Source organism: Amblyomma americanum, chromosome 10 (assembly GCF_052857255.1).
Source record: "Amblyomma americanum isolate KBUSLIRL-KWMA chromosome 10, ASM5285725v1, whole genome shotgun sequence".
NCBI classification, from domain to species: domain Eukaryota; kingdom Metazoa; phylum Arthropoda; class Arachnida; order Ixodida; family Ixodidae; genus Amblyomma; species Amblyomma americanum.
In genome coordinates this window covers 125,010,773-125,025,369 of record NC_135506.1, presented here as the reverse complement: position 1 = coordinate 125,025,369, position 14,597 = coordinate 125,010,773, and the positions used below count along the sequence as shown (strand labels likewise).

The window sequence follows — 14,597 nt, the reverse complement described above, 5'->3', positions numbered from 1 at the left end:
TTTTCAAATACACGAAACAATTCGTACGTACCGGTGCTGTTTGCGCATATCCCGATTGGTTCGCAGATACTTTCGCCGCCACGCGATGATATAGTCTCTTTCAAGTAGCGCCGAGTTCCGCTTGCGCTTTTGAAAAGCAAACCCAATGTCGTTGAGCATCCTGCGCATTGTACGCGCAGACACGTTCGGCGGGTTCGTGTCGGGGTCATTTATCACGTCGTTCCGGATCTTTGCAGCAGTCGGCAGCTCGTTTCGCAAAAAAATGCTTATGCACTTTCCGCCGCAGAGCACCGACAGTAAATGAGTCATGCCGCTGCAGTCGCGTCTTCCCAGTTTGCTCTGAGACACTCCCAGGCGTCCACCTCAGCCGCTTTCTTTTCGGCGACTTCAGACCGTTGCTCAAAGCTCCGTTTTTGATGCGGGCGACGGTACGCTTGCGCAGTCCGGTCAGGTCGCTCACTTTCCGGTACGCGCAAGCGGCCAGAAATCCAGGGTCACGATTCCTCACTCCTGCGAACACGTTGCAGATCATTTCCTTCGTTTGCTTCGACAGCCAGCGTATCTTGAACTTCACTAAAATCTTGGCTGGTGAAAACGCTTCCAACCCTTGCGAAGTGGACGAGCTGCAACAACCGGAACCACCCGAATAATCGGCAGTCGCCATCTTGTCCGCAAGGTCGAGGCACGTCGAAAATCCGGGACCGACTTCGGGCGAGAAAACCCGGCGGAACAAAGAAAAGTGTTTTAGGCTTGAAAAATTCATTTCGGAAAATTGGCACCGTGACAAAAAATATACCGAAAATAAAGAGCTTTCTGATTTCAACTTGTTTTTGCAGGAAACTGCTCATGCGACTAGGGATTATTCTCAGTTGCGTAGTAAGATAATGCAGTTCGGCACCGTAGATTTGGCTCCATTGCCAAAAAAAGTGTTCCCGAGTACAGCTTCGATTACGGGAGCACATGGGCCACTAGGCCTAACAAGGCAACGGTGGTGTGGCCCGGAATCGACCCCGATTTGCGAACTACGCATTCGATCAGACCATGGAAGGATTGCTCAAAACTTCCCAGACGCCCAGGCGGTGGAAGAGGGGCAAGCAACCGTTGCGCAGATGGACTCATCTGAACCGCATAAAAGCACTTGTGCTAGAGCTCAATAGAGTTATCCTGTCAAGGGCCCTCTAATAAGGCCCCTAGCCCTTTCTTCCTCACTTTCTTCTCTCCCTTATAAAATCATTCTCTTATGGCGCGGCTCTGCTGTCCACCTAGGCAAATGAGACTGTTACTGCACCGTTTCCTTGCCTCAAAAACCAAATTTGATGTCCATTTTCTCCACTAGGGCACCTCTTTATTCCTTCCTCCTCTCAGTCCCTCCTTTATCATTTTTCTTACGGCATGGCTCAGGTGTCCGCCGGGATGTGACAGATACTGCGCCATTTCCTTTCTAAAAAAACAATTTTCAAAATGTAGAAGCAAATTGTTGAAAATGTGGTTTTTTTGGACCCGCCGCGGTGGCTCAGTGGTTAGGGCGCTCGACTACTGATCCGGAGTTCCCGGGTGCGAACCCGACCGCGGTGGCTGAGTTTTTATGGAGGAAAAACTCTAAGGCGCCCGTGTGCTGTGCGATGTCAGTGCACGTTAAAGATCCCCAGGTGGTCGAAATTATTCCGGAGCCCTCCACTACGGCACCTCTTTCTTCCTTTCTTCTTTCACTCCCTCCTTATCCCTTCCCTTACGGTGCGGTTCAGGTGTCCAGCGATATATGAGACAGATCCTGCGCCATTTTCTTTCCCCAAAAAACCAATTATTATTATTATTATTATTGGGGAGGGGGAAGGAAATCGCGCAGTATCTGTCTCACATATCGGCGGACGCCAGAACCGCGCCGTAAGGTAAGGGATAAAGGGGCGACTTAAAGTAGAAAGGAGGGCTCCGGAATAACTTCGACCACCTGGGGATCTTTAACGTGCACAGACATCGTACAGCACATGGGCGCCTTTGTGTTTCGCCTCCATCGAAACGCTGCCGCCGCAGTTGGGTTCGAGCCCGGGAACTCTGGATCAGTAGCCGAGCGGCCTAACCACTGAACCACCGCGGCGGGTAGCAAATTGCAGATCATGTCGAAATCTGAGAGCAACGTCGCCGTTTTTTTCTTTGGTAAAAGCGTTTTACTTCCTCAAAAGATGAGCTTCAAAAAAGCATGCTTTCGTGGGATTGGCGTGTCCACCGAGATGTCGAGACCTGAGAGCGACTGCGCCCTTTCCGTTTTTCAAAAACGTTCCCTTTCCTGAAAAAACGCATGCTTTCGCATTCCTCTAGGTAAGCAGACTCAAGTCGCCTGGCAATTTTTCTTTCAAGGTAACGAGTATTCAAAGCGCTTCACACACTAGCGCCAGAGTTATTTTGGCACTTACGCCTTCCCGACCTTTATGGCGATGTCAATGCCCACTCCTGCTTCCTGAATCTGATGGGCCAATCCATACGTGAAGGATTTTGTCGTCGACTCACCGGTCTCCTGGAGTAAGAAAAGCATTTAGAAATATATCAAATACTTTTCTGTAGTTGCGCACGTTTCAAAGACTGGGTTCCAATAACAACCCGTGATAGACATTTTCTGGTATTAATGATAAGCAAAGATATCTCAATAAAAACTGCAAATCTCGGCCCGAAAAAAAGTGCCCAGTTGAGTGTAGTTAGCATTTAAATATTCGGTGCTATATGTGTAACCTGCTGCACTTGATTGGTTCTGAGGAAACGAAAAAGTTCACTAACGGTCCCACATATCTCGGTGGACACTCGAACCGCGCCATAAGGAAGGGATAAAGGAGGGAGTGAAGGAAGTAAGGAAAAAAGAGGTGCAGTAGTGGACGTCCCCGGAATAAATTTATAAACTTAGGTATCAAACGTGCACTGACATCGCACAGCGTACGGGCGCCTTTAGTGCTTCGCCTTCATCGAAACGTGGCCGCCGCAGCCGGGATCGAGCCCGGTATCTCTGGCTCAGTAGCCGACTGCCCTAACCTCTGAGGCACCGCGTTCGGTCTCCACTGCATGACGACACAGCATTCCGATCCTCTTAATTGGCACCGCGCCTTACGGTTGGTGGTCGGCTTTAAGAGCAAATGTAGTAAACAAGACATCGGTCGTCGCTTTCGGGCTTTCGGCAACAAAAAACGGCTGCTGATTTTTCAACAGTTCTCTTGTTTGCAAGATTTTGCGATAATCAGCTCTTCCGCAACGCGCGCAGATCAGCTGTTTTGACTGGTCTCATCCAGTGTCCTTATTGGGAAAGTGAAATGGGGATAGAAAGCACCGCGAGAATCGAGTTTTGGGCAGCATTTTGTTTGCTTGTACTCTGAAATTTGTTTATTGAATAACTTACGATCCTATTCGCCGATTCCTTTAGTTCTCTTTGAGTCAGCATCTGCGTGACATACAGAATTCACCTGAAGTACAGCTGACATCCGCACGAGCAATATTTTGCAGTCAATTTAAGACGCGTTCGGTTGTCCACCGAGATATGAGACGTGTTTTATAGTTTTTGGGGGTTTAATGGCCCAACGTAACTCAGGCTATGAGGGACGCGGTAGTGAAGGGCTCCCGAAATTTCGACCATCTAGTGTCTTTTACTTTGCACCGATATCGCACACTTCACGAGCCGCTAGAATTTTGCCTCCATCGAAATTCTACCGCTGCGGCCGGGATAGCATCGACGTGTTTCGGGTCAGCAGCCAAGTGCCATAACTGCTGAGCCACCGCGGCGCCAGTTATGGTGCCGTTACTGCGCCATTTACTCTCCTCAGAAATCAGAATTTGAATTGAGGCGCAACCATTTGTTGTACACCGTCGCAGGTGGTGTCATACGCTCTCTCGTTCAATATATCATACATTTCTCAGGTTGGAGGCTATCTCGTGAAAGGCATTCGAAGCGAGTGTCTGTGTGTTTTACTCGGACCGTTATGCATTCAGTGCTGCTCTAATGAACGGTCGGAGGTGGGTCACCATTTCATTTCTCAGTGCGCAACCCGCGTCGAAGTCGAACGCTCCTTCACAGCACATAAGCAGCTCTAAGTGTCCTATGAATCTTAAAGCCAAAGCTTTATGGAATAGTCAAGCGAAGGTCATCGGCGCCGCAGTTTGCTAAGGCTTTCATTTGGGCTAGTTGGTTGTAGCTGTGAAACGTATTGACTATCGCATACACAGAGAGGGACCAAAGTAAGAGTAACAGACAGGACACACGCTAGATTTGCAACTGGATATTTCATTTGAAACACGGTATTTATACACTTTCCTTCTGCGCCACCAGTGCCACCTATAAGTTGCTGTCGCTTCAAATGACGATGAAAAAATTGAAGCTTGATGGAACAAAATGAACAAGGCACATGCACTCAGAAGCCCCCCGGAGACATCTAGCAATACAAGATAAGTGAAATCTAACTTGATAGGGTGCTTTAATGTGGCGCGAAACGATAAACGAGGAGGATCTAAAAGTTAAACATAAAAAGGGTGTGAGGTCTGTATCAGATGAAAACTTATCAAGAAGCTAAAAGCAGCACGAGACACCTGCAGAAAGATCAACGGCACGTGCCGTTGATCTTTATTATTGCTTGAGAAAGCGGAACTTGCCTAATATCGGCTATAAAGAGAAAGGGCCTGTGCCGCTGTCTCCAATACTCATTGCGCCTAATGCGACGTTGCCGAAAGCAAAAAAACTGAAAGAAAGAATTAGGCAACACAAAAACGACGCCCACAACTTCGCTGGAGAGCATGACACAAGCCTTAGAATCATCTTTGACGAAACTCCTATTCTGCGAACGGAAACAAATTGCCAAAAGAGGCTATTACACGACTCCTGGCACATTCAAACGGCACCAAACAATGTCAGCCGCAAAAAAAGGAACCTTCCTTTTGTATAAACGCAGGCAGTGCGCTCTACAGCTCGCAGAAGCAGAAAAGGCATCAGTTATCATCACCGCACAGTCCGGAAAAGTGACTCAACTTTAACCCCAATTCTCAACGCGCTGTCACCATCCACATCGCCGCATTCCTTCACACGGGTCCTGGTAGCCCCACCGTGTACGTTTCAAACACTGGCCACAGCCAACAGCCACCTCTGAAGAAGGAGCCCAGCAAATCTCAAAACGTCGCCTTTCAAATTAAAGAATTTTTGGTTGGAGATATTTCAGAGTTCATTATTTCAATTCCCAAATCAAACCAAAGAGGCAGTTCTGTCGATGTGTTAAGTATTCAGCTCTGCGTCACAGCCCTGCTTTTGAGCCACCAATCTGAGACTACGGTGACGCCTTTAGAGTTTTCGTACCGTTTGGTTTGGACAGCAACGCCTGGGTTCGTTGCTCATGAGCCATTTAATACTTTCTCATCAATAAGTGACAAACGGCTCGATATCGTTGGCCAAGTCGAGAGGCAAGGTCACAACGAAAGAACTCGTTCACTGCGTGCAGTCACACTGATGCGCTATGAAGAAAAAATACGCATTTTGAGTTTCATTTACGAACACCCCAGACCGCATACGACATTTCAAATTCGCTTGAGACCCGCCAGACACTCATTCGATTCGCTGGAGATATGATTAAAAACGCTTTTAGCGTTGACTTTTTGCGTCTCCTCACCACATCACCGTATTTACCACAACGATTAAGAAGTCTAGTGAAGCCTCAACGGTTAAAGGCTGACCTTTCTCTGTGCACTACTCATTTGAAACGGTAGTAACTGCAGGTCCCCTATTGCATGTTCTGAAATATCTGCGCCGCAGTTGTCGATGTCATGATTTCTCGGAAATCCTAAAATGCGCAAAACTTTTTTCGAAAACGTTGTTGTCTACAGGGCATCTTTTCCGCACATTATTTTATTTATAATTATTTTGTTTTCGTTGCAAGTGGTGGAGATTATTTGAATGTTTTTCGGCCGCAATTATGCATCTGAAGATTGCTTCGATGCAACAAAATTGGAGACTTCCTCAGGAGCCATTCAGAAAACGTGCATATAATATGGCAGTAATGACGTCTTATTCATATTTATGTACAGCTCAATGTGTACCTGGGTCTTAACGTTTGCAGGAAAGTTTATATTAACAAAAATTTGTTAAAAAGTGGTTGATCGCAATTTTTATCGTTACCACTCTATCCACCACACCAGTTTGACATTACATTGGGCAGAAGAAATTCCAATATAAGCTGTACAAAGCAATCGATGGTGCATCAAATAAAAATATGCGGCACGGTTCGATTAAGCAAATAGGAAAATAACCAAGACAAGATGACTACAGAAGCAAACAAAAGCGTCACAGTCAAAAAGGTGTCGCACATGCTTCATTACATGCTGAGGACCATACTTCGTCACACAACCTTTGCTATTCACTTATAGTTTTTCGGGCACCTGTCATATTTAGTACACCTACTCTGAACTTGGTCTCTTTTACATTCAATACGCAATCTGTGAGAAATGCGCTGAATATATCAAACCCCCACTTATAGCCTTCATTGATTACGAAAAAGCATTCGACTCTGTGTAAACCTCAGCGGTCATAGAGGCATTGCGGAATCAGGGTGTAGAAGAGCCTTATGTGAAAATACTGGAAGATATCAGTAGCAACTGCACAGCTCCTAAGTCCTCCATAAAGTCAGCAATAAAATTTCAATAAGGATGGGCGTCAGGCAATGAGATACGATCCCGCCAGTGCTATTCACCGCCTGTTTACACGAGGTACTCGGAGGCCTGAATTCGGAACAGTTGGGAATTAGAGTTAATGAAGAATACTTAAATAATCTGCGATTCACTGATGGCATTGCCTTGCTAGTCACTCAGGAGATGAGCTGCAGTGCATATCAGTGAGATAGACAGGCTGAGCAGAACAGTGGGTCTAAAAATTAACATGCAGAAACCAAAGTAATTTTCAACAGTTTAGCATGGGAACAGCCGCTCACATTTGGAAGCGAGGTGCTGGAAGTGGTAAAAGAATCCCAAGCAGCACAGGTCATCGGCCCAATATTGCAACAGGATGGTCCCATCCTGGTCCTTTGTAGGGCCAGCTTTGTCAATACACTTCGAATGTTGGGCCAATTGCTTGTGCTGCGTGGGATACGTCTACTTAGGGTAGGTAGTCACAGCTGATCCGAATCATGAGAGGGAAATAACTAGAAAGATAAGAATGGGGTGGAGCGCATATGGCAGGTTCTCTCAGATCATGAATAGCAGTTTCCCAATATCTCTCAAGAGAAAGGTGTGCAACAGCTGTATCTTGCCGATACTCACCTACGGGGCAGAAACGTGGAGGCTAACGAAAAGGGTTTAGTTTAAGTTAAGGACAACGCAGCGAGCCACGGAAAGAAAAATGATAAGTGTAACGTTAAGAGACCGGAAGCGGGAAGAGTGGGTGAGGGAACAAACGCGGGTTAATGACATACTATTCGAAATCAAGAGGAAGAAATGAGCTTGGGCAGGGCATGTGATACGAAGGCAAGACAACTGCTGGTCCTTAAGGGTAAAAGAGCGCATTCTAAGAGAAGGCAAGCGTAGCAGGGGGCGCAAAATGTTAGGTGGGCGGATGAGAATAAGAAGCTCGCAGGCATAGGGTGGGTACAGCTGGCAAAGGACCGGGTTAATTGGAAACATATGGGAGAGGCCATTGCCCTGCAGTGGGTGTAGTCAGGTTGATGATGATGATGATGTCCTTAACAAGACTATCGTAACTCTATCGAAAATTCCTTAGTTTTAATGCCCGTGGATGATTTCAGCCTTTCAGCAACACTGAACTTTCTGGCTTAACAATAACAATGTCATCCCCTTGTTATGCACACATAAACGAAGCTTATTAAAGTTTATTGTAAGCAACACCAGAAGAAAATACACAGCTAAACAATGCACTCATTTTGCTTTACCAACATTATAACAATTACCAATATCGATATGTTCCAGCCGAATTCAATACGTCGGCTGCAACCCCACAAGTTTGGAATATATAGGAAGAGCAAATGTGCAAGTATAAAGAATATGAACGGCATCTTTTACGAGTAAAAGCGACTTTTTCTCGCAGTCTCCTCCATCACTGATGGAAATAAAGAAGTTATTATTATTATTATTATTATTATTATTATTATTATTATTATTATTATTATTATTATTATTATTATTATTATTATTATTATTATTATTATTATTATTATTACATATTCACACAACAATCATTATGTAGTTAGTAAGTGCAACCGGCTTTTAGATTTCATAGCTTTTAACACCTTGCAGCAACACAATTTAATTGAAAACTGTTGTGGTAATGTTCTTGACATTTGTTTATCTAATTTTGAAAATGTTCGAGTCTCGTCATCTGACATCTCACTTACTCGCTGTGACAAATTTCATCCTCCAATTCTAATAACGGCTTCGGTTTCTGTCCCACCTTCTGCTAATTCAATTCGTGCGGGGAATTCCCCCCGTTTCGCTTACGCACTTGGCGACTATGTTGGTCTCTTCGGTTTCTTCTTTTGTGTCGACTGGTCTGTTTTAAGCGAAATCAGCGATGTTGACGAACAAGTCAGTCGCTTCACTGAAATAGTTCTCAATGGTATGCGCCAGTACATACCTATGCACACTCCTACTCGCAGCAAGTTTCCGTTCTGGTTTTCCAAGGAACTTAGAACAGCGCTGAAACTGAAGGAGCGGGCCCACCATAAAGCGAAACGCCCTGGGCTGGATACATGGGCAGATGAATTTCGCCGCTTGCGTTCCCTTTGCAAACGCCTGTACAAGCGGGATCATGAGTCCTATCTTGATTATTTAGAGAATAGTGCCTCTAATCGTCCTACTGAATTCTGGCGATACGTTCGCAAGCGTTCGAATAAATCGGATAGTCATATTCACTTAGTTGACTCTCATGGGAATGAAATTCGGAATGTCGCTGACGGCTTTGCTCAACACTTTTCCTTCGTGTACAAATCTCCACTTTTCGACTCCGTGTGCCTTCCAGCTGTCGCACATAATTCCGTTCTTCTCGACGAGAAGTTAGTAAGTGAGAGTCTTAAGTGTTTGAAACCATCTTTATCCCTTGGACCTGATGGCATTCCAGCCGCCATAATAAAAGCCTTCAATAGTACCTTCGTCCCTGTTTTAACCACGATATTTAATAACTGTTTGAAAAATTCTGCCTTTCCCCGCGTGTGGAAAACGGCGCGTGTTTTCCCTGTCTTCAAATCAGGAAACAAATCTGATGTTTCGAACTACCGCCCCATTTCTCTTCTTTGTGCAACCTCTAAGCTTTTTGAATTAGCTTTGCACAAAGTACTTTCCTTCCACCTCAAAAATGTAATCATTCATAATCAGCATGGTTTCATAAAAGGTCGTTCTACTACAACTAACCTTGTGACTTTTATGACGTATACATCAGCTGAAGTCCTTCAGAGGAGTCAGGTAGACGCTGTGTACTGTGATTTGAGCAAAGCTTTCGACGTTGTTACTCACTCATTACTTCTTCAAAAGCTTCTGCTGTTTGAGATCGACGTTTCAATTGTAGCCCTCCTACGCAACTATCTTCTTGATCGGTCCTGCTTTGTCAGTGTAAATGGACAGACCTCATTTGTTTACACTCCAACCAGCGGAGTTCCTCAGGGCTCGGTACTAGGCCCGCTTCTGTTCTCTGTTTTTATCAATGACGTTTCCTCCGTGGTCAAAAACTCCTCGTTTCTCCTTTATGCGGACGATATAAAAATGTTCAAGGCAATACATACTCTTCATGATTGCTTGTCATTGCAATCGGACATATCCGCCTTCTCTGATTGGTGCTTGAAGAATGGGCTCACTCTCAATTCATCTAAAACCAAGGTTGTCTCATTTACGCGTAAAACGCACAGTCTTCTCTACTCTTATTCTGTGAATGGTAGGCCGCTGCCCAGGGTTGATGAAATTAATGACCTCGGCGTACTTTTCGACCGTAGCCTCAGCTTCTCCTCTCATACAAAACGCATTGCTCTACGGGCTATGCGTACACTCGGCTTCATCTGCAGGCTTTCGAGAGAGTTTCGATCCCAACTCCCTTTCTTAAAGCTCTACCTCTCCATATGCTTGCCGCTTTTGGAATATGCGTCTGTTGTTTGGAGCGGCACTTGCCAGTCGAACTGTGAAAAAATCGACAGAGTTCAGATAAAGTTTTTACGCATATTTCAACATCGGTTTTCTTGCAACACTTCTAGCTCTCATCCCAGACGGAGTAACTCACTGCAGCTTCCTTCTCTTAGCTGCCGTCGCGTGAGGGCAGATATAATTTTCTTGTATAAACTTCTTCATGGTCACATTCTATGCCCTCAGCTTCTAGCGCGTATCCTTTTGCGTGTACCGCGAAAGAGCATAAGGGAATTCAGACCATTCCAAGTTTCTGCGCTCCTGCACTCCCTCTCCCCTCTGGACAGAATTCAAAAGTTGTTTAATTCTCTTTGTCCTCACCTTGATATATTCGAAAATTCTCTCCCTTCCTTTATATTGGATGTCCGTGACGTTCCACTTTGAGCACTCTTTTTCTGATACATATCTTCCCCTTTCATGCATTTTGTCTTTACTACACTTGTGCGTTTGCACCGGTATTATATTGTTTTTTTCTCTCCTTAATTGTACATCACGTGTACTTGTTTTCATTAATATTATTTCTTTAATACTGTGTACTCACGCCTGATTGTCTGTAACGCGTTCACTAATTACATTTCTTATTGTGTATGATTGTATTTCTAGCTTGTATTTCAGAGATCTCTTATTCGTTCATATTAGTATTGGCTTTATTCTTGTTTGTATTTTGATATATGCTGTACTTGGCTGTTGTCGGTCGTTCTTGTGTTCATTCTCTTTGTTTATTGTTTTATTAGTTATTTATATGTCTGTTGCCTGTTCTAGCTGTTTTCATTTACCGCTGTTCTCGCTGTTTTCTTGTTCTCGCTTTTTTGTTTCATGCTTGCTGTCGCGCCTAGTTTATGTGTCTTTTTTTTCTATCGCCTTGACTGCTGCATTGCCTACCCTGAGTGTCTTCCTTTGTAGTGAAATAAATGTACATTTTGTGCGTGTGAATGGTGTACCAGCACCAAGACCTTTGGGTTGTTCCTGGGCACCGAAAAAATAAAGATTGATTGATTGATTATTATTATTATTATTATTATTATTATTATTATTATTATTATTATTATTATTATTATTATTATTATTATTATTATTATTATTATTATTATTATTATTATTATTATTATTATTATTATTATTATTATTATTATTATTATTATTATTATTATTATTATTATTATTATTATTATTATTATTATTATTATTATTATTATACCAAAGCCGTGAGCAGCCGTCAGATGTTGAAGGCTGGGGTTCCTCAGGGGTCCGTTCTGTCACCTTTACTTTTGAATCTATTTATAAATGACTTCGCGTCAGTGATAACAAATTCCCTGGTCTTTCAGTACGCCGATGATACGGTGTTACTTACAAAGCACATTTCATACAAAACTGCGGTTTCCTTACTGCAAAAAAATATCGGTAATGCTATGCACTGGTTCTCTTTGAACGGTCTTTTGGTAAACCACCAAAAAACAAAATTAGTTTGTTTTAGAAACCCCTTGAAGACAACTGTACTGACTGAATCTGTTTTCTTACACTGCCACAACGGTAAAGATTGCCATTGCGCTCCTGTTGAAAATGTTCATTGTATAAAATATCTGGGTATATACTTCGACAGTGATCTGTCTTGGCACAGTCACATGGCATATATTTGTAGCAGATTACGTAGCACTGCATGGCTATTGTTTACAATTAAATCTTTCCTTCCTGTATCTGTAAAAAAGACAATCATGCATGCACTAGCGTACAGTGTTATAAGGTACCGCATCACAGTTTTTGCGCACTGTTCGCAAATGTGGCAAGATCGTGTAGATACCCTTCTAAAAAGCATGTTGAAGAGTACTGCCGACGAACGTTCATTTCCCCCTCGAGGAAACTTGTTTAAATTTCTGGCCCTTCCGTCTTTTGAAAGTTCATATAAACAAACAGTAGTTCTTCGACACTTCAGGAATCCTGCCTTCAAGACTAAATCAGTTGCTACCAGAACCCTACGTAAAGGTCAGCGCTACATAGTTCCTAAATACTCAACCAGATACGGCAAGCAAGACGAGGTGTATATGTCCCTGCAATATTCAACAGTCTTCCTGATCATGTATTTTCTGCCACTTCAGAAGCGACGTTGAAACGGATGTTGAAATCGATGTTGTAAGGAAAAATGATGCAGAGAGCACGTCATTGTTACAGTGGGTTTTCTTTTTTACTATATAATTTGTTTAGTAGTTATATTTCAGTGTATGTACACTTACCATGATATTTTATTGCTTATACTTTCGCTCGCCGTTACTGCCGTGCCTAGTCCTGCAAGCCTTCTCTTGGCTTTTACAGGCCCGAGTTTGTATGTATAACAAGATGTTATGGCAATAAAATAATAATATTAATTATTATTATTATTATTATTATTATTATTATTATTATTATTATTATTATTATTATTATTATTATTATTATTATTATTATTATTATTATTATTATTATTATGATTATTATTATTATTATTATTATATTATTATTATTATTATATTATTATTATTATTGTTATTATTATTATTATTATTATTATTATTATTATTATTATTATTATTATTATTATTATTATTATTATTATTATTATTATTATTATTATTATTATTATTATTATTATTATTATTATTATTATTATTATTATTACACAATTTAATTGAAAACTGTTGTGGTAATGTTCTTGACATTTGTTTATCTAATTTTGAAAATGTTCGAGTCTCGACATCTGACATCTCACCTACTCGCTGTGACAAATTTCATCCTCCAATTCTAATAACGGCTTCGGTTTCTGTCCCACCTTCTGCTAATTCAAATCGTGCGGGGAATTCCCCCCGTTTCGCTTACGCACTTGGCGACTATGTTGGTCTCTTCGGTTTTTTCTCTTCTGTCGACTGGTCCGTTTTAAACGAAATCAGCGATGTTGACGAACAAGTCAGCCGCTTCACTGAAATAGTTCTCAATGGTATGCGCCAGTACATACCTCTGCATACTCCTGCTCGCAGCAAGTTTCCGTTCTGGTTTTCCAAGGAACTTAGAGCAGCGCTGAAACTTAAGGAGCGGGCCCACCATACAGCGAAATGCCCTGGGCTGGATACATGGGCAGAAGAATTTCGCCGCTTGCGTTCCCTTTGCAAACGCCTGTACAAGCGGGATCATGAGTCCTATCTTGAATATTTAGAGAATAGTGCCTCTAATCGTCCTATTGAATTCTGGCGATACGTTCGCAAGCGTTCGAATAAATCTGATAGTCATATTCACTTAGTTGACTCTCATGGGAATGAAATTCGGAATGTCGCTGACGGCTTTGCTCAACACTTTTCCTCCGTGTACAAATCTCCACGTTGCGATTCTGTATGCCTTCCAGCTGGCGCACCTAATTCCGTTCTTCTTGACGAGAAGTTAGTGAGTGAGAGTCTTAAGTGTTTGAAACCATCTTTGTCCCCTGGACCTGATGGCATTCCAGCCGCCATAATAAAAGCCTTCAGTAGTACCTTCGTCCCTGTTTTAACCACGATATTTAATAACTGTTTGAAAAATTCTGCCTTCCCCCGCGTGTGGAAAACGACGCGTGTTTTCCCTGTGTTCAAATCAGGAAACAAATCTGATGTTTCGAACTACCGCCCCATTTCTCTTCTTTGTGCAACCTCTAAGCTTTTTGAACTAGCTTTGCACAAAGTACTTTCCTTCCACCTCAAACATTTAATCATACATAATCAGCATGGTTTCATAAAAGGTCGTTCTACTACAACTAACCTTGTGACTTTTATGACGTATATATCAGCTGAAGTCCTTCAGAGGAGTCAGGTAGACGCTGTGTACTGTGATTTGAGCAAAGCTTTCGACGTTGTTACTCACTGATTACTTCTTCAAAAGCTTCTGCTGTTTGAGATCGACGTTTCAATTGTAGCCCTCCTACGCAACTATCTTCTTGATCGGTCCTGCTTTGTTAGTGTAAATGGACAGACCTCATTTGTTTACACTCCAACCAGCGGAGTTCCTCAGGGCTCGGTATTAGGCCCGCTTCTGTTCTCTGTTTTTATCAATGACGTTTCCTCCGTGGTCAAAAACTCCTCGTTTCTCCTTTATGCGGACGATATAAAAATGTTCAAGGCAATACATACTCTTCACGATTGCTTGTCACTGCAATCGGACATATCCGCCTTCTCTGATTGGTGCTTGAAGAATGGGCTCACTCTCAATTCATCTAAAACCAAGGTTGTCTCATTTACGCGTAAAACGCACAGTCTTCTCTACTCTTAATCTGTGAATGGTAGGCTGCTGCCGAGGGTTGATGAAATTAATGACCTCGGCGTACTTTTCGACCGCAGCCTCAGCTTCTCCTCTCATACAAAACGCATTGCTCTGCGGGCTATGCGTACACTTGGCTTCATCTGCAGGCTTTCGAGAGAGTTTCGAGCCCCACTTCCTTTCTTAAAGCTCTACCTCTCCATATGCTTGCCGCTTTT

General features: G+C 42.9%; 1 protein-coding gene across 1 annotated transcript in view; it reads right to left on the bottom strand.

The window, feature by feature from the left end:
- The window catches only part of LOC144108690 (uncharacterized), a 344,153-nt gene that overhangs the window by 268,911 nt on the left and 60,645 nt on the right, over nt 1-14,597 (bottom strand). The window contains exon 3 of the mRNA XM_077641861.1: nt 2,412-2,512. Coding sequence (XP_077497987.1) covers nt 2,412-2,512 — 101 coding nt within the window. The remainder of the gene's footprint in view (nt 1-2,411; nt 2,513-14,597) is intronic.